The sequence below is a fragment of the Barbus barbus genome (genome assembly GCF_936440315.1).
Source record: "Barbus barbus genome assembly, chromosome: 17".
Taxonomy (NCBI): domain Eukaryota; kingdom Metazoa; phylum Chordata; class Actinopteri; order Cypriniformes; family Cyprinidae; genus Barbus; species Barbus barbus.
In genome coordinates this window covers 20,207,178-20,233,954 of record NC_136745.1, presented here as the reverse complement: position 1 = coordinate 20,233,954, position 26,777 = coordinate 20,207,178, and the positions used below count along the sequence as shown (strand labels likewise).

Below are 26,777 nucleotides of genomic sequence, written 5' to 3'. Positions count from 1 at the left end.
TTGCTTTACAAGCACAGAATTCATAGACGACAATAAAATGGTTCATGAACAATGACTTCACATAAAACAATACAATGATTTTCTTGGCCAAACTTCTTTATAATGGCCATTTTAATAGTTTTTTTCTGGCACGATTCACTGGGAAACTGCCATCAGAAAAGAAAAAAAGGATAACTTTTTTTTGTAACACCGATATTCTGTGCAATAAAACTGCTTAACATCAGTAATTATTGTCCTGTTAATTTCTTACTCCACAGATGTTATACAGTTTTCTTAGGTACATTGGTACAATGCAAAAAAATATATATCTTTTTAAACATCGATTTCATGACGCGTTCACAGAGGGATATAGAGGTAGATTAAGTGGTACTGTGATTTACAATTGTGAATTATATACAGCCTGCGGTCACGTGGTGTCAGGACTCTACCTCCATAAAGGGAAGAGGCCTTCAGCGGGCAGCAACTCATTCATACTTTATGAATAAAGGCCGTCGTCTTTAAATAATACACCAAAGGCTATACAATGAGTTTAAAATGAGTTATTTGTAGAATACAAATTCATATAAGGCAGTTCTATTTAAGTCTTGGGTTTAAACTACACGTACTGGGCCTTCCTAACACTCTCCCTGAGGCAGCAGCTGTTTTGTGCATGCGTTGATCTGAACCCCAGTCCCTTCCCCCTTTCGTTCATTTCTTTTAAGTGTCCCATTTGAGTCTTTAGACCTATTCTCAGAACATGTTAAACCACTTTGTCATTTACTTAATTTAATAATAGGCTAGCTGTGATTTGAAACACCTACAGGTGACTCAGTAACAACTCTGCCAAAGCTGCTGCCCTAAAATAAAATGGAATTTTTTTAATTAGTAACACAAATGCGTTAATAATCCAGTGCTCAATACTTAAAAAGCGTCGTTTTAGGAAACTGAAGAAGCCATTGCCGAGGTTCGTCGATAAGCACATTAACCAATTTCCACATCTGCCATTTGAAGCCATTTTAATATTTACAGTTAGAAATCCTGGAAATTTAAAACACCACAAGCACCTAAAACTACCCACCACCCCCACAAGAACTGCTTTCCTGGATTACAGCAAGAGCTTGAGAATTTCCATAAAGATGTCCCTTTAAACACTTGAGACAAAATCAGTCAAAGCTTTACATTTTTTTCGAGAACCAAGCATTTTGCTTTCTCATTTTAATTTTCAGTAAAAAAACAAAAAACAAGTTTGACGCCTGGTTGTGTGGAACTTCAACAATAAATGTGCAGACTAGAGACAGATACCTGAACAAATGGAAAGGGAGGGGGAAATTATATTTGTGCATTTTCGTAAAATTACAGAGACTGGGACAGCATTTCTGAGAAGTCATTTTAATTTATTCTGACATGCTAAAAGGGAATAAATTACACTTTTATAGAATGTCTAGCTGTAAAGTACTTAAAACTGGACAGTTTGGAGGCAAGGAAAAAAACAGAAAAGAAAGCCAAGTTACTGGTGTGCATTTGTCGTGGCTAAAAGCGGGGAAACCAAAAACAAAAAAATTGCTCTTGCCTCACAAGACCCAAAACTATATAGAAAAGAAACCCTCCAACATGTTTCTTTGCAATAAAAAAAGAAAAAGGAAATGAGCAAAAGACCGCTACCAAACAGCAGCGAAAAACTGTCGCAGAGAGAAAGTCCCAGAGATATTTTACAAGAGGATTTGCTTCACCACAGGAAGCAGCAGCACAAAAAAAAAAAAAAAAAAAAAAAAAAAAAAACACCTTTCCCCAAAATTGTCAATTCAATATAGGGAAAGACTACTCTATAAAACTGAAAAAGTATAATTTTTCTGATGAAAAAAAAAACAAAAAAACATAAGATATACATATAAAAATGGTAACGGGAAGGGTGGAGTGAGCACATTTTTCTCTCAAAAACAGAACATTGAGCCTATCATAGCAATCAATCATACGAATGGTTAATTTCTCAATCAACATGAACATTTTCCAAAGAGAAAAAACCCAGATCAGATGCATACAATTTTCATCTAAGCAATTAACATACAGGTTTATTTCAGAGTGATGCCTAATTAGTAATGAATATGCTTCTGTGGAGTTTATTCTTTTATTTTGTAGACTTCAGAATACCAAGTACAATATAGATAATGCAGCGTTCTAAAGAGATACCTAGTAGTCACTAGAATGTTTTTTTTTTATCTTCACATTTGAAGCTCTCTAGCACATATCAGCAGGCAGAATCGTAATTACCTTTTTAGAAAAGAAAAACCAAACCCAATGTTTGCCTTTTTAATTATTTGGATACATTTGAAACAAACAAAAAACAGATTTAATCTCGGATGTTTCAATTTGCTTGAGAAAAGGAAGAAAAAAAAATATTGAAGGACAAAAATGTGTCTCAGATGTCTCCATTCTGACAGAAGAGTGTCTGGGTTCGTGCCACGTTTTGTGATGAGAAGACGATGAGAAGGGAAAGAGGGGCCAAAACTGCTCTGATGGGCAACCGACAATTCAGGAAGGACCCCAAACAGCTTTCCTGAAGGAGAAAACTCGGGAAAATATTGGCATGTGCACAATTATATCCCCATTTTCTACAGTTTGCCGTTTCAAAGGAGGGGCGAGAAGTCTTAAGGGACAGGACAATAGAAAAGGCTACAGCTTCCAACTCCAAACCAAGCCTGCTCTCTGTGTGGATGTAGTATATACATACCAATATATAGATATATGCAGAGCATCTTATCTATATATAGCGATTACATATATAGTATATGGAACAAAAGTTCTTTAACAGGAAAAAGGTTGCCCACAGTGCCTGGCAGGTTCTGGTGAATTTGATCCTAGATGCCGGGGTGTGATTGGAAGGCAAATCCTGCTACGACCACTCTGCTCTGCTTCATTACATTGTCTTAATGCTTAGAAACCTGCAAGACAGGGAGACAGATAGATAGAGAGGAGAGAGTTAAGAGTTAATGGCACATATTTGAATGGGGTTGAGCTACTGTAATCAATGCGGCCAACCCAGTCAAAGCATTACTCAGTCCTGGAAGAGAGAAAGTGCAAAGTCATCAGTCCCTCTCTGCAGTAAGGTCTGCAGAGAATCTCAGAAAAACATTTATGTCATCAAACTCACGGGGGCTCAGAGGGGATCAACTCTTTCACACAACAGTCCAAGCTTACTGTTTACCCCAAGTAAAGTCTGAGCGACTGCGTAAGTGCTGAATGGGTACTGGGGCAGTTAAGACTTTCCCCTAACCACGGCTGACGCATGTTACTCATTCATACACTTCTATAGCCGACTGACACCTTAACCAACTCAGCTGCTGCACGATCAGCCGCTCCACGGTTAAATAAAACCAGCTCAGAGCAAAGCAGCTGTCCCTTCAAGAATCCTTCATGTCAAGAACTAAATGAGAGGGCATAACATTATTCACTAAAACAAATACTAGATGATGCTACCAACCTTAAAAAGCAGCACAATATCCATCTAAAAAGTACCATTCAAAGGGAGAAAGTCACAGGTTTGGAACAACATGAGGGCAAGTAAATGACTAATTAATTTAAAATTTAGGGTGTACTATCCCTTTAAGTTAATGTGAATTAAACTGGCTGAGACGAGACACGTACAGATTCGATTTGAAAATGTAATTGCTAACCCAACAAGGATATTCAAGTCATGTACAAATCACAATCCTGAACATAAAAAAAAAAAAAACCACCCTAACCGATCTGTGACGTATTTTGAAATGTTTCCAGTGCAGCACTCTCAACTGTGGTCTGCTTCTAAAAATCAACGCGTTTTTGCCTCAGGCAAACAGAGCACAAATTCAAACAGGATAATATGGACAAGGAATAAAATCTAAAGATTTGCTTCAAGACTGCAGTTTCAACTCTTTTGAACAATAAATCGATCATACCTGGAAAACAATGTTTACTTGTTTCCTCATAAAAATCATATTTAGGCTTTTAGAAGCTACAGAAAGACAATATTTTTAGATTCAAAAGCAGAGTTGTCGCCCATTCATGTCACTGCTTGTGTCATTTAGAAGGTATCCACAATGGATAGATGATTCAAACCAGTTGCCAAGTTACCTGATTGTTAGGTTTGAGCTGCTACTACTTGCTGAGTATAGTTACATTTAGCTGCTGCAGCCTTGACATTTCTTGACACTAATGGAACATTTGAGAAGTGAAAAAAGACTAGGGGAAGAGAAGAAAATTAAATGCTTGACAAGTCTGCATTCACTGAGTGTGAGGAAGTATGCTGACACAGCACTCTCAGAACAAATCTCACCATAATACAGCAGCGCAAGCTCCAGGACTCCGTTGTTGTAGAACTAACAAAGTTGTGCCGGTAACCAAGAAACCAACAAGCCCCTGCAAATAAAGTTCTTTCAAGCTCAAACACTCCTGAACGTCACCACTTACATTCTTGGCTGCGGCTATTCAGCCAAAGGGATCTTAAAGGGACAGAACTCAATTTCTCAAGTCTGTAAGAAGCATAAATCTCTGAACAGATGGAATTATTGCAATCCAAGTGTTACAATCATATTTCTAAGCAAGGTACATGGTGCATCCAGGCTTTTGAAGGGGGATGGCATGTAATTAAACTAAAACAGTGTGCACAAAGGATTAGACCAATACCACCTCATCAGTAAACGCTATTCTTAGTCCAGCCACTTTTAACAGCAGTTGTTTCTCTGCCTTAATTCAGGATGAACCTTCAGTGTAAAACAGTCTTCCCGCTTTTCACCAAGCATTTATCAACAAAGAGCATGACTTGAACCTTGGGATTGAGAAAAAAAAAAAAAAAGACATCCCATTTACTTTATTATATCGATACAATATATAACACGATACAACTTTAAACTGGTAAAAAATTCTAATCTATTCTGAAACATTCCCACAACCTACAAACAAGGCTACTTGATAAATCCTTTAGACGCCACAAAGTAGTTTAATCAGACTGCAGATGTGAAATTTAGGACTAATTTAGGCCTATTAAGCACCAAAGGTAACTCCCAAGTAGAACTGAGATGTACACAATTAATAGTGATAAACACCCAAACCGAATACTTCTGTAGTCCAGGGCACTAAAGGACACAGCAGTGGAAGAGGAGTGACCGCAGCTTTTCCACTTAACTGTGCCCTTCCAAGTGTCAAGCCTACTCTGCATTAGATGCACAACAGATTTAGACTACATTAAAGCCTACACCATCTGACCAGAACTACTTATCACTAATGTAGTGCGAAACAGACTCCGTATACTCATTAACATCCCTTTCAAACAGGAAACATAATATGGACGAAAAATAAAAGTGCTCCAAGTCCAACTCCATATACATAGAATAGGCTATGCCTTTTGCTGGAAAGCAGATCCACAACTAGAATCACAAAAAATATCACTGTTGAGTCATCACATGAACATAAAACAACATTATAGTTCCCTAAACACCAAACATATAGAAAAGTACAGTAGAAGTCAATGAAGAGATGTGGAAATGACATGATCTTGGTTAGTCTGTGGTTAGAAATCACTCCCACGTATCCATGTTTGTACTGAAGAGACCAATATAATCAAGACTAACAAGTGTTAGATCCAGGAACAATGATTGGGAGAAATAGGTCAAATCCCATTTAGAAAGGGTTAATTTGAGGGAAGGTTATCTGACAATCACAGAAAAGATTATGAAGCCAACCCTTCGTCCCAGAGAAGAATAGACAGTTTTTGGTACAAAGTTAGTAGTCAAATTTTCCAAGGACGTCTTTGCTTTTGAAAGACATACCAATTGAATATTTAAAAAAATTTTGGACTGGGGTGCATCCTTGAACTAACACCGTTTCTTAGCATTTCATGAATCTTTTGGGGAGCGAATGTTCCAAATCCACTTTTGTTTTCACAAATGTAAGCAATTGGTGTCTCTGTTTTGCACTGAAAACGTCGCTTGGCTGTTTGCTACTAACCTTTCATGTTACTCTTGGGTTTGTCAGTTTGCTTGCCTGTGGGGGTTTGTGCCGGTTGCCCCTGTCCCCCTGAGGAGGCCGCTTGCTGTGCTGCTTTCTGCTTCAGCATGGTCCAGTCAAATGTGTAGTCATACTGGTGGTTCAGAGTCCTGGAAGTGATCAAGCGGGAGTGAGTATATCCAAACAAACCAAATAAATTTAGATACCACAAGTAAAGAAATAATCAAGGAGTCCACAACTGGCAAGTCTTTCAACTTGAAAAATTGACCTCAGCCTCTACTGTACAGAAACAAGTTGCGACTAAGGGGTGTCTTGGTTTTCTGGGCCAGTTGGGATTGTTGAAGCAATGCAAGAAATTGTCAGGCACCTGAAAAGAATGCGGAAAAGCTGACGCAGGTACATGTAGTCAGGTGCCTCTTCAAACCGCAACCCACGACAGTAGTTCAGGTACATGGCAAACTCTGCTGGAAACCCCTGGAGATAGGGTCAAATGCACATTACAAAATAACACAATTACCAAGCTCCATAAATGTCATGTCAACCTGACTGGCTATTTCTTAAAAGGACAAAAAGAAAAAAAAAAAAAATCATATCCTATTATAATGAATAGCCTGCACTATTAGCAGGAAAAAGGCTGTCTGAAATTACAATCAAGTAGGCTAGAACAGAAAAGCGTGGTGAGTGGCAGACATAGGATGGGAGTTTCTTATAACCAGCTGGATGTTTGTACATAGTTTGCTGACAAACGAAATTAACATTTATATTCACACACACGCACATTTGTTTTTGTGGTTTATGGGGACTCTCCATAGGCGTAATGGTTTTTATACTGAACAAACTGTGTGTGCTATTGCCCTACACCAACCCTACACCTAAACTTAGCCCTCACAGGAGACTTTGTGCATTTTTAGATTTTCAAAAAAAACACCATTTAGTATGTTTTTTAAGCCTTTTGAATTACGGGGACATAGGCAGTGTCCTCATAAACCACCTTCATATTGTAATACCTCTGTCATACCCATGTCATTATACAAATTTGTGTCTTCATAAACCACATAAACACACACACAAAAGCTATGCAATAATGTAGTAGTGCTGTGATTAATCGCATCCAAAATAAAAAAAATTTGTGTACATAATGTGTGTACCAGTGGCGTAGCCAGAATTTAAATTTAAATTTTTTTATATTATTTTTTCATTATATTTATTGTGATTAACCTCCGTTCCCGTACAGTATAATGACATTCAATCGTTGCACGCAATCACTGAGAATATAACTCGATTAAGATGATCAAACTTATGTTTGATTATCGTCTAGGAGCTGGAAATATTTCTTTATTTAAATCTAAGTCAGCGCATGAAAAATGTGAGCATTATATTTGATACAAGTTTGCCCTAAACCTTTAATTTAATCCTCCTATACAACCTTCAGTCGTAAATAATGTTTTAAGCTTTGGCTAATTCTAATGCTTTTTAATGTGATGTTGTTTGTATAGTTTTCTCGCTGTTCTGTAATGAAATAAGGTCAGACAGTAAAGAATTGCCAATACATATACAGTATGGCTCGCGCGCTTCTGTTTAAATTACGAAATACGCATCGGGATATCTTGACAACATATTCCTTGGTTTCATAACACTATTAATTGTTGTAAACTGAGATTGGTGTCTTCAGAAGTCGTATCGGTGTTGAATTCTACATAAATAATCCACAACAACGCCGTGCAATGGGCACAGCCATTGATGGAGGATGCAGCTGAAGTTCTTTAAGGGCCCTTCACATATCGCGTCTTTTGCGCGCTCAAGTCCGTTACTTCAAATGTACGCGCGCGGCAGGCGTGCTCAGTTTTTTCCAGGAGCATCCGCACCACATCGAGATAAAAACATTTCAACTTTTCAGAATGCTGCAAGCGCACCGCGGGTCATGTGACAAGAACCAACCAATCAGCTTAATCCTTTCCCGTAACAACATTGAAAGCTCAGCTGAGATGCAGGGAGGAACAGCTGATCATAGCCATCTTAAATAAATTTAGAAGCAGAGCGCAAGCGATTTTTTGTGCTGGAAATCAATTTACCCTTTGCTGAAACTTCCACGTCTTCATGAAGAGCACGGATCTAGGTTGCATAGCAACGGCAGACGCCACAGGAGCGCAAGCGTTTTCCACGCGTTTTTAGGCACGACATGTGAACGGCCCGCGCTACTATTTGAATCTTCCGCTTTTCGAACGTGGAAGTGTGATGAAAGCTTACTTTTTTTTTTTTTTTAATCAATCAGAAATCTGAGGGGGCCAGACATGTAAATAAGGGGGCCTGGGCCTCGTGGCTATACCACTGGTGTGTACCGTGTATATTTATTATGTATATATAAATACACACATGCATGTATTTAAGAAAAAAATTTATGTTTACATTATATTTATATACAAAATATATTATATGAATAAAAATATATATGCAAATATTTTCTAAATATACATTATGTGTGCGCCTTTATAAATATACACAGTACACATATGATGTTCACAAAAACTTTTTTTCGGATGAAATTATTCGTTGCCTAGCATTGCTTTTTAGCAGTATTGAATGTTCTGGAGATGTTCAATTTTCATGGAACCTGAGAATTAGCAACACAATCTTAAAACTGAGCAAAGGTTTTGTAGCTTGCATGTGCATACAATGCATGTGTAGACTTTTGAAAAGCCTTGCTGTGAGGATGTAGAATTTCACATACCTTACACAAGACCTCAACAGGGGTCGACATCTTTTTCTCACTAATCTTCTCATACTTCTGTTTCTTTGTGGCAGCCTGTGGGCACAAATGAAAATGTTGCACACTATGATCTGGTACTGGCTGTCCATCACTGTGCAATCCCACAGTGCTGGAGGCCATAAATAAACCAGCTGAAAGAAGATTTACAGCACTTTTTTAGGCACCACCTGTTGGCCCGTTTCATACAGCCCAAGCAATTTTAAGTTTATGCTTTTAAGGTTCTTCCCACCACAGCAATAAAAAAAGGCAATATTCACTGACATTAAGCAGTATACTTCTGCTATAATTAAAGGCAGCAAACATCCATACTTAATATAACCTGCATTCAAACCATACAGAAAAGAAAAGTCACAAGCGTCTTTTTAAAGTGAACCTGCAATATCACAAAAAAAACAAACAAACTACAAATCAGTGTCTCAGAAACAAGTACGGTCAACAAATCTGTCTCAGACATGCTGCGCAATCCCACCAGCTTTTATAAATAAATATCTGCATTAACTGTACTTCTCACCTTCAGTCCCTGCCATGGCAGGCTGGTTCTGTTGAAGTACATCAGCACGTATCCTAGCGACTCCATGTCATCTCGACGACTGTTAAGATGAAATAAGATAAAAAATCTAGCAAGAAAGCCTTTAAACAAGTTTAAGGGCAGATCTTAAAATATTCTAAAATGCAAAAGTAGTGTGTAGAACATGAGCGGGTGTGATTGCGTTAACCATCCCTAAATTTACTCGCTGACCACTGACATGCCACTCATTTGGCAAGCAAGCACAGTGCAATCAATCACTTAAGATCACAAAATGTCACAATCATGAATTTATGATGCTGCTTGTTATTGTAAAATACTTCAGAAAGCTAAGGGATTGGTAAGATCTTTTTTTTTAAAGAAATTAACACTTATTCTGCAAGCATACATTAAATGACAGTAAAGGTATTTCTTAAATTCCCAAAATATTTCCATTTCTAATAAATGCTTTTCTTTTGATCTTTCTATTTGTCAAAATAGTTCCTTTTAAACCATTACAAATACTATTATCAGAATAACTTGACTGAAATTTGTAACTGATTGGAGCACAATGAATAAACAGTTTGTGCCGAGTCCTCACCTCTGCTCAATGCCCAAGTGTGCGTTGATGCTGGCATAGCGAGCTGTGCCTGTGAGATTTTTGTCTTCTCTGTACGGTATGTGCTGTCGTGTCCTGTTGTCTCTGTATTTCTTAGCCAGACCAAAGTCGATGAGGAACAACTATACAAATAAATTGAAAAGAGAAGCACAAACAGACATTTCATTTTTAGGACTAACTGTTGACAAGAAAAAAACACGAGTCCACAAATTCATTTTTCATTTTCTTCCAACTTCCTCCTGTGAGCTGTCTGACCTATTACCTGGACCTCAGAACAAAAATAATACATCAGCAGCTGTAAATCAATGAAGCGGTGGGGTCAGAGTCTAAAACGTAAATGAAGCTTTACCGGGAAAGGAAACACCCTTTATCCAAGCAGAAATGTAAGAGTCAGCTCTAAGAGCCTGTCATTGACTGAAATATTCTCATTAGTAAAAAGCAACTCAGATCCTTTCCCACACACACACACACAGGCCGCAGCCCAGCGAGAGTGCCTCACCCAAATGGTTTTTCACTGAGGCAGCAGCCATATTGTAACGTATCCACTCAGCCGTGCCACTGTTTGTTTGGCTCAACCAGGGATTTGAAACGTATTTCCGCTTGTCAAGACAATTAGTTACACCATGCAATTCCACTTAGACCCTTCGATTAGAGGTCAAGCCAGGAGAAAAGAGCTACAAGCAAAGCTTACTAGAAATTAATTTAAACATTTTATAGTTTACCTCTTGTTCAACAACTTTGGTTAAAATGTGTAAAAAAAATATTTTAAACAAAAAGATCTATAAAACACAGCACAATGAAGACGCCTCAAAAAAGCACCTCCCAGCTATGGAAAACAGTTTAGACTTAAAAGTATCAAGAACCCACAATCTTTAACGTTAAAGAGGAAGCTTTGAATAAGAAGTGATTTTCTGGCCAAAATGATTTAAACATTTTCAAATTATGTAAGAGCCATTCTCTGAAGTAGCCGGAGGTAAAAGTACTTGGCCATCACTGTAAAAACCCACACAAACATTTAATATTTTGCTATTTTAACTTCCTGACAGTGCTCTGAAGATGACTACAAATAGCTGTGATACCAACAATTTTTGACTCCAGGAGATGAGTACCAAATGTTATATCCAATTTTATTTAGCTAAACTGAACATTTAAAGGGTTAATTCACCCAAAAATGAAAATTAGCCTGTTTTACTCACCCTCAAAGCATCCTAGGTGTATGTGTATCATCTTTCAGATGAATCCAATTGGTGTTATATTAAAAATAGTCCTGGCCCCTCCAAGCCAGTGTTAATTTCGTCGACGAAGAAAAATACTCAAACCGAGCTAAAACTAATATCTGATGATAAAAACTATGACGAAATTTATGCCGCGTCTTCGTTAACAAGACGAGAAGGGACTAAAATGTTATTTGAGGACTACCGGACATTCAAAATACATCCTATAGGCTAAGCTAACGGTCTTGTCTTTCAAAATGTGCATCTTTGTCATTGGATAAGGGGTGTTTGCTTATCTAGTCTCAGTATGGCAGCCGCAGTGGATGGATAGGCTACCGAAACGCGAACAGCATCGCTGTCGATTAACTTAAAGTTAGTGAAGGCGGGATAGGCGGAATAATGCTGATAGAAGTGCTCTCTCCTGTGCACGCTCCACTTCTTCAGTTCTCATACAGTGCACGATCAGTTCTCGGTGCTCAAATACACACACAGTAGTTCAAATGTCTATCGTGTAGAGTCAGAGTATCTCACGTAAATACAGTCGGTTATGGCTTAAGTGAGCGTAAACGTAGGTGAAAACTGAATGAGTATCAGTATTACATGCATACCTTCCATCTTAAATGGACAGCATTCCTAATTATCTGTGTCATAAATGTTAACCAAAAAAAGAAGTTAAATAAGTGTAGGCATATACTTGTTAAGTAAACCTACTGTATCTGAAAAATTAAAAAAAGTTTTTGTATCGCTACCAAAAAGACTGGTATGCGGAAGTCATGCAGGCGGATTACGTAGGACGAATTAGACGAGGATGAGTTTTATTACAGATGCGCGCACTTTATATCGCGTCTTCTGAACTGTTGACAACAAATACCCACTTACCCCCATTGAAAGACTTGGAGGGGCTAGGACTATTTTTAATATAACTCTGATTGGATTCGTCTGAAAGGAGGAAGTCGCAAACACCTAGGATGCTTTGAGGGTGAGGAAAACAGGCTAATTTTCATTTTTGGGTGAATTAACCCTTTAAATTAAAATGAGCGCATATCTCAAGACAACAAGAACATGCAATAATTTGAAGACCAAAGCTGTGTCTGATTTAGAAGACTGCGTCCTCCGGAGGTTGCATCCTCAGTAGGATGCGTAACGTATACGAAGTGTCCTCCACATAGAATTAAATGAGACTGCCTTTGTGGGGGGGGAAACAGGAAGTATCACGTTGATTTGACCACACATTTAGAGCATCGTTGCACTATCACACTACTTAAATGAAGAAATTATTTTTACATTTGGAAAGTAATTAAAAAAAAAAAAAAAAGCTTTTTGAGGAGCTGCAGCGTACATGCAACAGACATCTGTTAGAGAAAAGAGGATGATATTAATTACAAAGTTTATCCGTTTTTACTGGAGGCACTTTAAGTTAGGTTGAAAACACATCTGCCGGCGTCGGCATTTTTCACATTAACGACGGTTGTTTATGGTGACGCAAAGAATTGTGGGTTATCTGTAGCAGGAAAGGATACACCTGATGCATCCTCTGAATTTATGTGAAAGGTGGTCGCATTCGGAGTGTCCTACTTGCTCTTCTGAAATGAGACAGCCTCAATGATGTATGCACCCTTCGAATGAGACCTCTGGAGGACGCAGCCCTCTAAATGAGACTCGGCTCAAGTGTTCAAAAGGTCAACCCTGTTAATACCAGGCCACAATTTTCAAGTAGCTTGTTGTGCAATTGGTTGTAGGCTAGCAACATTCTGACAGCATGTTGCAACGTTGGCTGGTTCGGAAAAACAAGCCTCGGTACCACAAAGTGCTGCTGATAAACTGAAAGATGCATTCGGCAGCAATAACAAGCACCCAATGCAGTGAAACTTGGCCAATCAAATTATTCTGTAACTAAGTCCTTGATAGCAAATCACAGTAGAGCTCTGGGCTTTGTCTATCTGCACAACTCAACTCAATCTGGAAAACAGTTAATTCTCAAACCAAATATGCCAATTCTCAAAAATCAAGTAAAAAAAATAAAAATAAAAATAAAATAATTATTTTGAGACAGTGAAAATTATATAACAGAATAAATTTAGAACTGACTAGGACTGAGAAGAATCCGCTACTTCTTCCCGAAGTGACAAATCCTTCACCCGCCTGAAAAAAGATCCCTTCAATCTGGATTAGGAGTTAAATCTCTAGTTCTGTTTAGCATGTGTGTCTGGTTTAATGCCAACAAATGTTAATGGTTATTGTTGAAAATCTAAATTAAATAGGAAAATGAACTTCAAAAGGCAAAAAAAAAAAAAAAAATAATAAAAATTCAAATTAAAAGAATTTTGGGCGATTATTAGGAGGTGGTTGTGGTTTCAGACCTGGTTTAATCCTGAGAAAGATGGGTCCTGAGAAGAACTAACAGCCAAACTTCTTTTCCTCTTCCCCACTGGAGATTCTAAACACTGAACAGACAATAGAGGGTGCAGTGCATCAAACAGTATTGCTGACAACCGCACATGGCCAGCGCAGACAGGCAACACGAAGGCTCAGAAAAAGAATGTGAGGAGGAGCAGAAGGAGGGGAAGAGAAAGCCTAAGGCAATCCCTCATCCACCAGCAAGCGTCCTAGCTCAAACTCAGAGGAGGCTCTGCTAATGGCAGACGTCTTCCCATAAGCCCAGGCTCAGATACTAGCCGATAGTTGTTGTTTTTTCAGACCATATAATGCAGGGCCCGCTTGCCTCGTCGGTTCTCGAGCCATAAAGGCAAATGGTACATGGCACCTCTGGCCGCCCAACCCAGTGATCTTCATCTCATCTACACAAATTATTCCCAAGCCTGATTCTCTTTTTTGACTTTGCCAAGGCTTTATCCATAAACATTCGGCAGCATTTAACACTAGCTGTGCCATATGGTTTTTAACAGCTAAGCCCACCTCAGCATGAAGCGAACGAGACAAATGGCACAACTAAGGTTAAGAAGGGCAAACTCTAAAGGCCATTCACTACAATGGGCACTTGTTTTAAAATTAGGCATGAGAAGCTTTGAGAAATGCAACCAAACCAAAACTCAGCCCCACCCCTTTAAAAGTCCTATGAAGTATAAATATTGCATTTCGTGTTTGACAGATCATTGGGCCACCTACAGTAAGGAAGAGGCTAGAATACTTTGGCGTGTGGAGAAGCCAAATCAGGTAGAGATGAAGCTCTGAAGAACAAAACAACAAAAAGCGTGCAGTTTAAGAGGTGCATGACTTAACCTGCATGTTATTGCAAAAACAGTTTTAGTTTAGTTACAAAAGACAAGATGGGACAGCTTCGTTGGAAGTGACATTGGAGATTTCAATACAGCAGCCCAGGGTAAAGCAACAAAAGCCATTAGTTAACAATGGTGCGGAGCGGAGTACGGTTACCCGCAATGTGACATGAGAGTGGGGGACTGTGTGAGGAGAATATGTCAGACTTGAGGTACGCTGCAAAATGTAGTTCTTTTAAATGAAGGAATATTTGGACCTCAACTTTCTAGGTAAATCTCACTGCATGAAGCACTAACAATTGGCTCTCAAACAATTCCATTTTTAGACTGACTCTCGTGTGGAACTGATGTCACCTGATGGCCTGCACAATTCTTGGTCAAGACGTCCAACATGCTTTACTCTTTTGCCAGGTTAAGATTGTTAATCTTGAAAAAGGTTTTACTGGGGGCTGGATCAAGAGTGGTAATGATCGTATGAGAGATGTAAGCAGAGAGCAGTGAATAATGTGAGAGAACAGGCCTTTTGATTCCTCACCAAAAGAGTGCATTTGCGAAGCAATAGCTAAATTAGATCTCCCCGTTGGCTGAGTTCACTGCACTTTTTAACTACGATTTTTTTCCAGGGTGGATGCTGACAGCTGCACATCCAAAAGCAGAGCGTGTGCATCCAGAGATTTAGTGAAAAAGGTGACAAGTCCATGTATATGTATCAAAATAAAAGCTTGAGACTGGCATTCACACAGACACACAATGGTAAACATTTATTCCAGACAGCACTGCCAAAAATAGTAATACAGGCTTCACTGAAGTACCAAAAAGTACCAAAATTTGTAGTGGAAACTGATCTGAACTGTTAGACGACCATCAGAGCTTGTACTTGCAAGTCATTGTATTATTTTGCACATGATTCTTTAACTTTGCCAAATGTTGCCTGTCTGCAAGGGCTCAAAATTACGAGTTATCTGAAACAAAATACAAATCAGGCAACTTCTGTACATTTGAATAGAGAGAAATAAAATGGTGCAAAGCACTTTGAAGGCTCTTTGTCGAAGGAAGAAAAAAAAAAAAAAAAAAAAAAAAAAAAAAAAAAAAACCACAAGTCACATATCATGCACAAGTTCCATTCGAGGAGTGAAAGACATACAATCCATGTCCACAGATGTCCATAGCCCAACCGTGAGGTGATTCTCAAACCATTGATAAATTAAGCTGTAAATATTGTCTAAAGACTCAGTGCGGTTTTAATAATCTGCTCCTACGATTTCCCACCAAATATTCTGTCAAACCCAGACATACTGAATCAGCAGATTGACATCAAACGTAACTATCACAGGCTCTCGAGCCAGTGTCCGTCCATGTGAATCTCAATGTAACAGGAAACCTTAGTGATCTGCGGTTTTATTCCCAAGTCAATCCTCCATGACACTTTTAAATCTCTCAAATCTTTAGGTCTCGACTGCCTTTCTCACATAAAAAAAGAAATGGTGAAAGTTTACCTTATTACAGTGACGGCCAATACCCATTAAAAAGTTGTCTGGCTTGATATCTCTGTGGATGAAATTTTTTGTGTGCACATACTCGATTCTGCTGATCATCTGTGGAAGCAAAACAACCAGATTAAGATTATGCCACAGGACCATTCAATAGCCGCTTTTCCACTGTTGGGCCAGTGCGAGCCAGTGCTTTAAACGGGCCAGGCAGGGCTAATAGCCTCGGACTTGTAGTACGGAGCCCAAAATCGCGATGCGTTTCCACCGTCGGGCCAGAAGCTCCGCAGCGCTTCACTAAAACCCGCCCTTTACACGCCTCTCTGGAACAACGTCACGCAACCCCATAATTTCACTGACAAAGAGAAGATTTATCAGAAAATTAATCAGAAAGGCACTGGAACTAGTGAGATCACAAAACAAACAGGATAAAAGCGGCCGCTTGTTTGCATGTTTTGTTAAAGATTTAAATTTAAAAGCATCAATGTTTTACAATAATAAGTGATACATTGATCATATTCATAATTTATCAAGATTGAAAATTAGTCACAGAAATATAGCATGAAACGTTATTTCACAGAAGAAAGAGGACACATACTTTTTCAGCCAAGTCTGTTTCTATTTATTTGTAGTCACAGTATACATCACATTTAGAAAGAATGATCAATTCAATTTTTTTTCCTCATCAAAAATACGACTTGAGTAGCAGAGGGAGCTCCCGAACAAAAACTATAATTATGATATTATGACATACGCAGAGCTAAAGTCTCGAGACGAGACTTATGACAGATAAAAACGTGTTACTAAATAAATACACGATTGATAGAGAATGAGAAGCTGCCGTCTGATGTCTTCAAGCGGTCGTATTTACCATGTTTACTATGGTAATGGCTAGGGGTGGGATAAAAAAAAAAATAATTGATTCTCCGATGCATCGCGATTCTCTCTTCAACGATTCTAAACATTTGAGCGGCTGCGGTTAAATACACTTGCATCTCCGAATACTTTTACGAAATTGATGTAAACACAGCCAGTTATGTTTTCAGAGCAGGACAAAACATCTGATATGTCGAGCTAGATCTGTGCATTAGTGTGAAAGCTGCCACTGTCTATGATCTCATCAGTAATAATCAAACGGCAATAATGCTGAAGGAAAAAGAAAAACCCACAACTGAGATTGTCGGTAAACTTTCTGATACTTAAAGAACACTTATTTTAAATTAGTAATTATTTAAAAAAGTAGCCTGCTTATGTAATTTAAATAAAAAAATAAAATGTTGCACAAAATAAATTTAATATAAAATTTATATGAAAATGTAGCTGTGCAGTAATATTGAAAAATGAGGATGTGATGCATTGTGATATCAAATCGAATCGTTGACATGATAATCTTAATCGAAACGAATTGTGAAACCAGTGCCGATTCACACCCCTATTTTTAAGATGGCAGTACTGTCACAGAGATTCCAACTATAAACAAAATCATAGAAACTCCAATTTTGGTTAAAATGTAAAGTTGTAAAAGGTGTATTTGCACAGTAGAAGAATTAGGGAAAAATGGTAGATCAAGAATCATTTTGGAATCGGATCGTGACTGCCAGAATCGGATCGGATCGTGAAGTGCCTAAAGATTCCTACCCCTAGTAATGGCTAGCGCGCATCGTCTTTTGCATCACTTATAAATACCTATTTTTGCCTTGCATGGCAATAATACACATTGGATCTCAAACAGAAGTTATTTCAAACACTCGCTGCTGTCTGAATTTGATTTTTGAGCTCAAATTATTTTAAGTCTTTAACGCTGGTATTATAGCTGTTAACTTTAGGAAATGATCAGAGGCGCTGACGCTCTCCAGACGTGGGGAAACTCCGCCTTTGTTCATAACCACTCCTCTAGCCCCAATTGGCCCAAGGTTTTCGCCGGGCCAAAAAACCTGGCCGTTGGCCTCGAGAAAGCGCCGACGAGGCGCGATCATGCCCCGTAAGTGACAGTGGAAATGCGACTGTCCCTGGCACGCACTAGCACGCCCGCTTTTGGCCCGACAGTGGAAACGCGGCTATCGTTTGCTATAACAAACCCGAGTTAACCATTCATTACCTGATCTGCAAGCATTAGGACAGTTTTCATTGTGAATCTGCGGGAACAGAAGTTAAAGAGATCCTCCAGACTTGGCCCCAGCAGGTCCATCACTAGAACATTATAGTCCTTTTCTTGGCCATACCACCTGAAAAATAGCATCACATGATTGATGAACACCAACAGATGACAACTAAAGACGGCCTGACAATTATTACAAAAGCATGAAAACAATGAAAGCAGTGATTCCCTCAAAGAGAGCAGATCCTTTAAATCAATTCAGTGAGATGCAAAGACACTTTGCTCATGTTTACAAGATGAGATTTTAGCACAAGCAAATTACACTTAAACTATTAAAATTGAGCATCGCTGACTAAGTTATATTGAGCTAATAAAGCATGAATCTTATCAGTTAAGGAAGCGTCTGAGTTGCACGACACACCCTGCGGGAAATGGCATCCAATATATCCAGCTTGGTGACATGACTGTGTGTAGAGTATGCATTAATAACTCTATAGCATGTATTAGACTAGCCTTTAACCAACCACTTTAGACATAAAAAATACAGTATCGGGGGGAGTGCTAAACTGTTTATGGTATGCACAAAATCAATTAAGTGGCTCTTACAAATATTGCAACTTTCACAACCAGGACTCAGATACACAATTTAGCAGGTGGAGGTTCAAAAGAGTTGCACATTTAGTGAGCACATTGCTAAAGCAGTCGCCAAGCAACCATCATGCTAGAGAGTCTCCCAAGCAAAGAGGTATTGTGGAGACACAAGGTGCAGCAGTAGACTAGTGTTCGTTCAATCATCTGTGCCAGCAAACCAACGTCTACCATTTCACAATGACAATAGAAAATGTACTTTGAACCACAAACTGGCTCCTAATCCTTGTGATGGTTATATTGCGGAAACAAATCACATCCATGCCAAAAGTGGATATAAAAACTGTTTTGAGGATTTTTTCAGTTTTAGGCCTTTATGTAACTTCACAAATGTGAGTCTTAGCAACATCCTAGAATACAAAACCAACAGCAGAAATAATCAAAAAATCAAAGTTGTTAACATTTTCCCTCAAGTTAAAACCAAAAATAATGAATACTATGAATATTGAATGAATACTATACTAAAATATACTTTTACGCATCCTTTCTACTGGAAACTTCAATTCATTTACTACAACCAGTTCAAGCCAAAGTGGCTTATGAGAAATTCACAACCTTTTTTTCATCTTTTTTTCCCACATTCAATCCAGTCATTGTATATAACCTAAATTACACTTATCTTAAAAGCAGTAAAGTTAAACTAGAAGGAAGTAGGGCCGGGCGATATGGGCAAAAATTCATATCTCTGTATTTTTAGGCCGATTTGCGATATACAGTATACATCAGTATTTTCGTTTTTGTATCTGGATTTGTTTTTTTATCTGTATTTAATATATGTTGCATACTGCCCAATGTTGTCCAATGAAACAATATACATTAAAGGCTATGAAAACTAATAAAGTGAATGTAACAATGTTAGCCTAGGCTATATATTTTGTGCAAAAAGGGTCAAAATCACATTTCATTCTAACATTGCAATCTAAAAACAAAAACAATGCTTTTAAAGCAGAAGTTAAACTCGCTAAACTAAAAATGAAAATCATCAAGAACAAAAGCACAGATTTGTGTTAGGCTATTTTGATTACTCAAAAAAGTCAAACAGGTGTGCACATCCCAACCACCTCAGGTGCAGGACAACTGAGGAACTCGAACAAAGAAAAAGGAGAGAAGTCTGCACACTGAAAATAGCTGCTCCAAATGAATTTAACAACAGCAACGTTTCGACCCTCAGGTCTTCATCAGGCTCAATGGCTATTTTGATTACCCCATTACAGTTAGTGCTATCTCATAAAAATACACTTACTTGTAGGTTTAAAATTCTACATATGTCACATTGTCCAACTACAAATATTTCAGCAAAATATACATTTTAGTCTGAATTATTGCGCTCCCATTTCATTGTGCTCTGTCTGTTTGGCGCGCATGCGCACGGCGGCGCTCGATCACTTAAGTCTGTGAAGTTTAGCGGAGATTAGCGAAGAAGGCTCATGCACTCCTGACAGCAAAATCGAAATATTTCCATGGCTTTCTAACATTTACAGATAGAGAATATACCTGTGAAATGTAAGTTATGCATTAAGGAAAACAGCACATCTCAAACACGCTCAAAAGCGTTTGGTAAACCCATCATCCATGACAGGAGTTAGCAAACTCTTAGCTGCACAGGGTTAAATAAGCTACGGTCTAAGAGTTTGTTTTCTAATCAGCCAAGCTGCTGTCAGCATGAGATGCCATAGAAATGGACACCCTAATGCTATCCTGTAATGGCAGTTCATTGATGGCAAAGGCAGGGCCTTCGTATTTATACTAATATTACCTAGGGAAACATTCTGGTAGTTGGATTATTTTACTAAATTATATATTACAACCTACAATGAAACGAGCAAATAATAAGCAATAAAAATCATGGATAAAGAAGCCTTTATGACGACTTTAGGAAAAGAAAGTTTAGAGCAAGCAATTTGGTTTGAAATGTTGCAAGAAATTAGGTGCGGTCACATTTACCGCTGTCTGGTGAAATTTTGCAGGCAAATTCCAGTCATTTCAAATGAAATGCAAGCAATCTGGAATCTGACGCAAGGACGTAACATTGTCCTACGCAGGTTAGGCACAAGTTGGTCAAGTGTCTCATTGCAAAATAAATTAGGCCTAAATGATCATATAAAAATACATTAATCGAAACAACTTTTAATATAAATATTCAGTAACTCAAAAGTGTTAAAGACCACTATATTTGTTGTTTCCACATGTAATAACTAGACCATTTTTGTGCCAGCAAATAGTGCCAGTCTGTTCCACCACAAGCAGACCTGTGGGAAACACTGAATTATAAGCATTTTATTTATTTATTTAAATATATATAAAGTTAGTAACCTAATTACCACAGTAATTCAAGTAGATACAGCCAAGAGTGGAGGTTAATTTAAAAAAAAAAAAACTCTGAAAGCAGATAAAGACTTGTCTATCAAGTCGCCAGGTTAATTAAACTTGAACATATTTGAAATATTGCTTTTACTTTCAATTTCGCAATTTCTATCTGCTATGAAAATAGCATGAAAAACTTTGACGTGGTAACTTTTCATAAAAATGGTTTAGGTTTTCATACCAAATCATATACTAGCCCAGGCAAATATCCCAGGATTTGTGTTAAAATTGGCTAATACACTGCACAACATCAATATTTTTTTTAAGAAACTACAAACATAACAGCAAGAGGAAACATCAAATACAAATCTTTGCACTAATTTAACCTGTAGAGCACTTCTGCAATCAGAACGTAAAACGTATGACGTTATTTACAGTCAATGCTAACTGGCAAATCAAAAAACATACGTGACAACCTCTACCTTTTCTGTGTGAAGCCAAAACAGGGACTACGTTTTATTTGAATGTGCATATAGCATCAGTTATTGAAAGCTTCCTTGTCAACGGTTAACTCTTGTCTACAATTACAGATGTATAATAAAACAAACGACTCTTTTATAACTAATAGCAGACCACGTACGGCTCAGTCACCTTGAGAAGAGAGCAGCAGTCTCACCAGGCCCTGAAACTTGTTTTCCCTCATCCGCCATTTTCTGATCGAGAGGGAGGACATGTTGAACAAACACAACAAAAGAGCAGCGGCCATTTCCCACTCGCTGCTTACTCATTACTCAGCAACGCACAAACACACACTTCGTGATCAAATCTAATTCATTACGGTTCCTTATACTATATTATAGAGAACACGTAACGTTTTTAAGACACTTAAAAACGCTGTCCATTCACGCGGCTCACAGAAACGCTAACGCTAATGAACGAGCTAACGCAGTTAGCCTGTCGACACTATCGTAAGTGTAAAGCCATTTATATATTACACCAACCAATTCTCATTTTTCAATATGATAAACTGATGATCTATTAAGAGAAGTATTATGCGTAGTTGACTTGTACTTTGTAGCGTTACTCGAGCCGTTGCTTTCGATCTCACGCTAGTCTATAATCCAGATCAAACTAATTTAGCCCAGCTAACTTTACCACATCTAATCGAAATCCATTATAATTTCACTTATAATCAGACATCTGTACTCACCTGATGTGTGGGATTCCGACTCCTCCCTGGAGAATTTTGTACAATTTGCTTTCATACAGAAGTTGAGGGTGTCTGGCTTTCTGTGATTCCAATTTCACCGCTACCTCCTGAAAATATTTAAATTTATGACCATTATTTATCTGCTACATATTCGTTTACAAGACATCGAATACTAGTTTAATATTTGAGAGTACACGATCCTTTATTCTTTGGGGAAAACATTTATTTATTCAAATCTGCATTAACATCGTTGATTTCTCCCTCCAATTTGTCCAAATATTACAGTATGGTAAACTTTCAAAGCTGCATGAACTAACGTATATTTTTTGATGACTGTACGAATTGTGTCCTGGTAATCAGTTGTGATGAGCCGGACCTATGTATAAACCCTTCAATCTTCTTAGCGCTGTCATTCTGCACATTCATTAAACATCCATTTCATCTTTACCTCTCCATTTGTGATGTTGATTGCCAAATAAATGTCACCAAATGATCCAGATCCGATTTTCCGAACGAGCTTGTATTTCCCACCGACTATGAACTCGGCTTTAGAGCCACTGCTGCTGGCCATGTCCTAAAATCCGAGAAGTACTCTGAAACTGTGAACGGGTGAGGTTTTCAGGCTGCTCTCTCTCTTCTTCAGTCCAGTAGAAACAATGCTAGCTAGCCTAAAAACGAGTCTTCCTCACTAGCTGTGTCCTTAACAACTCACAACGGCGAAATTGAGCTGATAGCGGACATTGGTTTCAACAGGAGATTAGCTGTCTAGACATTTAAGTAAAAAACAAGACTATTTCCCCTGAGGTTGAGGCTGTTTTTTTCTCTTGAGTAATTCCCCGAATAGCTGACTAGCAGCTTAGCCTGAAAGGACACGGAGGAGTCGATGTCCTCGACGCTTTCTTCAAATCACCTCGCTTAGAGGGGCGATTTTTCTTCTTAAAGCCACACTTTCCAGCTTAATCGACCGTTTTAATGTTGAAGGAATTATGTGAGTCGCTGCTTTCTTTTCAAAGCGCAACCCACTCACTTCGCCATCTTGTCCGTCTCGAGATGAACAGATTCTGCTGATCTGAAGAGAGGAGCGAGACCGCGCTAGAGCGCGCCGCCGCGGGCAGGGGAGGGGTTCGCGCGTGACGTCAGCTGGGCTGCGGGAACGCTCAAGGAAATTTGGGGTTGTTTGTGGTGAAGTCAGCGCCCTACTTATGTTCTTTTAAATTAAGGTTGTATATGTATACTCAAGGACTATGACACTGACATTATTAAATTGTGGTCTGCTGCATACCATAATATTAATACACGACTGAACTGTCAGGGTTTTACATTTCTGTCATTTTAGTAGAGCAATTTATGGGGGTATTTTCTCACAGGATTTATTTAATATTTTATCGCTGTCACCATATAAATAGTTCGCACAGAAATTAATATGTTGAATATTTACACGTCTCGCGATGACTGTGTACGGTCACGCGCGTCGATGGCCTGCGGTTCATGGTTCACTGATGCCACCTAGTGAGATCCTGCCAATAATAAGACATAATTCATCAGATCAGAAAGGTCGATTTAGTCGTCATGTGCTCACCCTCATGATTTTTCGACCCTGTATGCCTGTCTTTTAAGTCAGAATGACATTCTCGGTCACTATTAGTATGGAACAAATGATATAATAATGATTACTAGACTAAATGTCCTTAACATTCTGCCATCTCTTCAAAAACCAGGCAGTCATAAAGGTTTGCGACAAGGGTGAGTTAATGAAATATCTCTTTAAAGGTTTCTCTCAATCAAGTTATTGCACACGTCCCTCTTAATTATAGTTTTAGTTCTGTTTGACTACTCATCAAACTGATGAATTATTACCTAATCTCTTGATGGAATGATTCTTGACAAGATGGACAACATAAGATTTATTTATCATAACTCACTATAAAAACAATATTCAGAGGACAAAAGCATCCTGAGCTGATAGGAGGCCATCAACCAAATAAAGCAAACGAGTTATGACATTTGAAGGCCATGCAGATATCCAAAACAAGATACTAAAATGTAAAAACAGTAGTATTGTAATGTATTTAAAATTTAACTAAACGTTTTCTATTTAAATGTATTCCTGAGATGCCAAAGCTGATTTTTAGAAGCGATTACTGCAATCTTCAGTGTCACATTATTCTTAAGAAATCTTTTTATTATCAATGTTGAGTTGTGATGCTTAATATTTGTTTCAATGTTTTATTATTTTCATTTTATTTGATGAATCAGAGTTTGAATAGAACAGCATTTTCTATACATTTATTATAGATGTCTCTACTGTCATTTTTCATCAATTTAATGATGAATACAAAGTATTCTTTTTTTTTCTAGTCTTTTTATTTTTATTTATTTATTTTACTTAGCCAATCACAACTCACTACAAAAACCACATTCAGAAAACAAAAGCACTCCAAACTGATAGGAGGCCATCCGCTAAATAAGGCAAATGAGCAATTACTGCATATGTGAAGCCCATGCAGATTTTGAAAACGAAGCATTTACTATGAAAACTAGTAACTTGCTAATCATGGTAACAACATGCTAATAACACGCTAATCATGCGAACAACATGCTAATCATGCTAGAAACATGCTAATCATGCTAACAACGTTAGTAACATGCTAATAACACACTAATCATGCTATAATCATGCTAGTAACTTGCTAATCATGCTAACAAGATGTTAGTAATGCTAATCATGCTAACAACATGCTAATAACATGTTAATCATGCTAGAATCATGCGAACAACATACTAGTAACTTGCTAATCATGCTAGTAACTTGGCAATCATGCTAACGTTAGTAACATACTAATCATGTTAGAACCATGCTAGTAACTTGCTAATCATGTTAACAACATGCTAATAACATGTTAATCATGCTAGTAACTTGCTAATCATGCTAGAATCATGCTAGTAACTTGCTAATCATGCTAATAACTTGGTAATCATGCTAACGTTAGTAACATACTAATCATGTTAGAACCATGCTAGTAACTTGCTAATCATGTTAACAGCATGCTAATAACACGTTAATCATGCTAGTAACTTGCTAATTATGCTAACAACATTTTAGTAATGCTAATCATGCTAGCAACATGCTAGTAACTTTCTAATCATGTTAACAACATGCTAATAACACGTTAATCATGCTAGAATCATGCTAGTAACTTGCTAAACATGCTAATGTAACAGCTCCTATCTGCGTTGTGTGTAATAATTGCGACAACCGACACCATCTCACGCCTCGGGTGGATAATTTAATTCTGTTAAAACATTCAAATGAAGTGATCAGTTTCACAGCATTCGTACACAACGACCTGCAATGACGGGTGCACATTAACCATTACAATATCATTTGGTAACAAGAAAGTAGAAAATATATAAAAAGAGCAACAAAAGAAATACATTTTTCAAGAGCACTCACCCACCACAACCACTCTCTTGACTGGCGCGAATATTAATGACTTAACCGGAACCAGTTTCCAACATGGCACGAGCCAATGGACAGAGAGTGAGGGTCGATTATAATTAAAGGGCCATATGTAAAAATTAAAGCAAGTGGAAGCACCTTTTTTAACCGGTTACACTCCCCCCTACTGAATTCCACTTGCTTCCACACAAAACACGAATGCTAGTACTACCACTGACCACAACATAACATCAGGTACATAAACACGACCATATACAGTAATAAGAAATTAGAAGAAGAAAAAAAATGCATTGTGTTCAAAACTTCATGAAATTGTCAGTTCAATTCAGTGTAGACACTATTCCCCTCAGGAATTAAAGTGAAAAGAGGGTGGCCAATCCCCTGGACACTCAGACAAACATGCCCATTACATGTTAGCTAAACAATGACAATTCATACATTTGGACACCCAAGTTCTCCAGAAAAGAGACTTAATTCCAGTCTCAAGTCTATACCTCACATTACACTTATTAATTATTAGTTGAAATATTCAAAACATTGCAGCAACATATTCATTAACTAATACAGCAAATATCATAGAAAGAAAACAGAAAAATTAGTTACCATGTAAAACTCAAGCAGCATATTCATGTTAACCCCAAAACTTTTTGGTGGTTCATTATTTCAATAAATCTCGTAACTGGTTTAAACAGTCTACCAGCTCTGGATCTTACACGACTTGGTGAACTTTCAACTGGAATGTTGCAAACACTAATATTAGACACTGAATTGGCTTCAAATTGACCACCATTAGGCAATGCAGCACTCGAGGGATCAGGTGCAGATAGTTCAATTTGCTCTGCAGTCGATTCAGGTACGCTCCTGTCTGTACCCTCAATATCATCATGACCCTCAGGTCCCAGCTGGATTGTATCAGAGCTGTTAAGCACATCATGCTCCAATTCATTAGACTAAGTCATGTCCACAGCCTGTATAGGCCCAAGAACATCTGTAGCTTCTTCCACATCATTCGTATCTGCGTCATTCGTGCCATTAGAAGGAAGCTGAGACACCCACTCTTGTGTCCTGTAATTAGAAGCATCCTCAGACACATCAGCAACCACAGAATCAATGCTCTCTGAGTCACTCAGGTGATTTTCGTTTGTATCACCTTCCAAGTCATCATCAGGAAGTGGAAGAAAGTTGACTGGCATTATAAGGTTACGATGTACAGTTTTCACAACACCAGTACGACTGTGCTGAATTCTGTAGCTATGACTGTCTTTGTTAAG

The 26,777-nt window shown here is 38.1% G+C and overlaps 1 protein-coding gene across 6 annotated transcripts; it reads right to left on the bottom strand.

Annotated features, from left to right (window-relative positions):
- Window positions 1–85: 85 nt before the first annotated feature.
- Window positions 86–23,159, bottom strand: LOC306883755 (casein kinase I; the record flags this gene model as incomplete). Of its 6 annotated transcripts, none has more annotated exons than XM_079439209.1 (11): window positions 22,495–23,145; window positions 22,047–22,153; window positions 17,885–18,011; window positions 15,796–15,894; window positions 13,424–13,507; window positions 9,832–9,971; window positions 9,237–9,315; window positions 8,687–8,761; window positions 6,326–6,432; window positions 5,995–6,107; window positions 981–2,918 (listed from the first exon to the last, which is right to left on the bottom strand). In XM_079439209.1, the coding sequence occupies exons 1-11, from the start codon at window positions 22,615–22,617 to the stop codon at window positions 2,911–2,913; spliced, it is 1,062 nt and encodes a 353-aa protein (XP_079295335.1). In that variant the 5' UTR covers window positions 22,618–23,145. The 6 variants fall into 6 exon arrangements, with proteins under 6 accessions (XP_079295337.1, XP_079295336.1, XP_079295335.1 ...); XM_079439212.1 differs by lacking the exon at window positions 13,424–13,507 and adding an exon at window positions 21,488–21,549 and having other exon boundaries at window positions 1,157–2,918; window positions 5,959–6,107; window positions 22,495–23,155; XM_079439207.1 differs by having other exon boundaries at window positions 1,157–2,918; window positions 5,959–6,107.
- Between the last annotated feature and the right edge of the window lie 3,618 nt (window positions 23,160–26,777).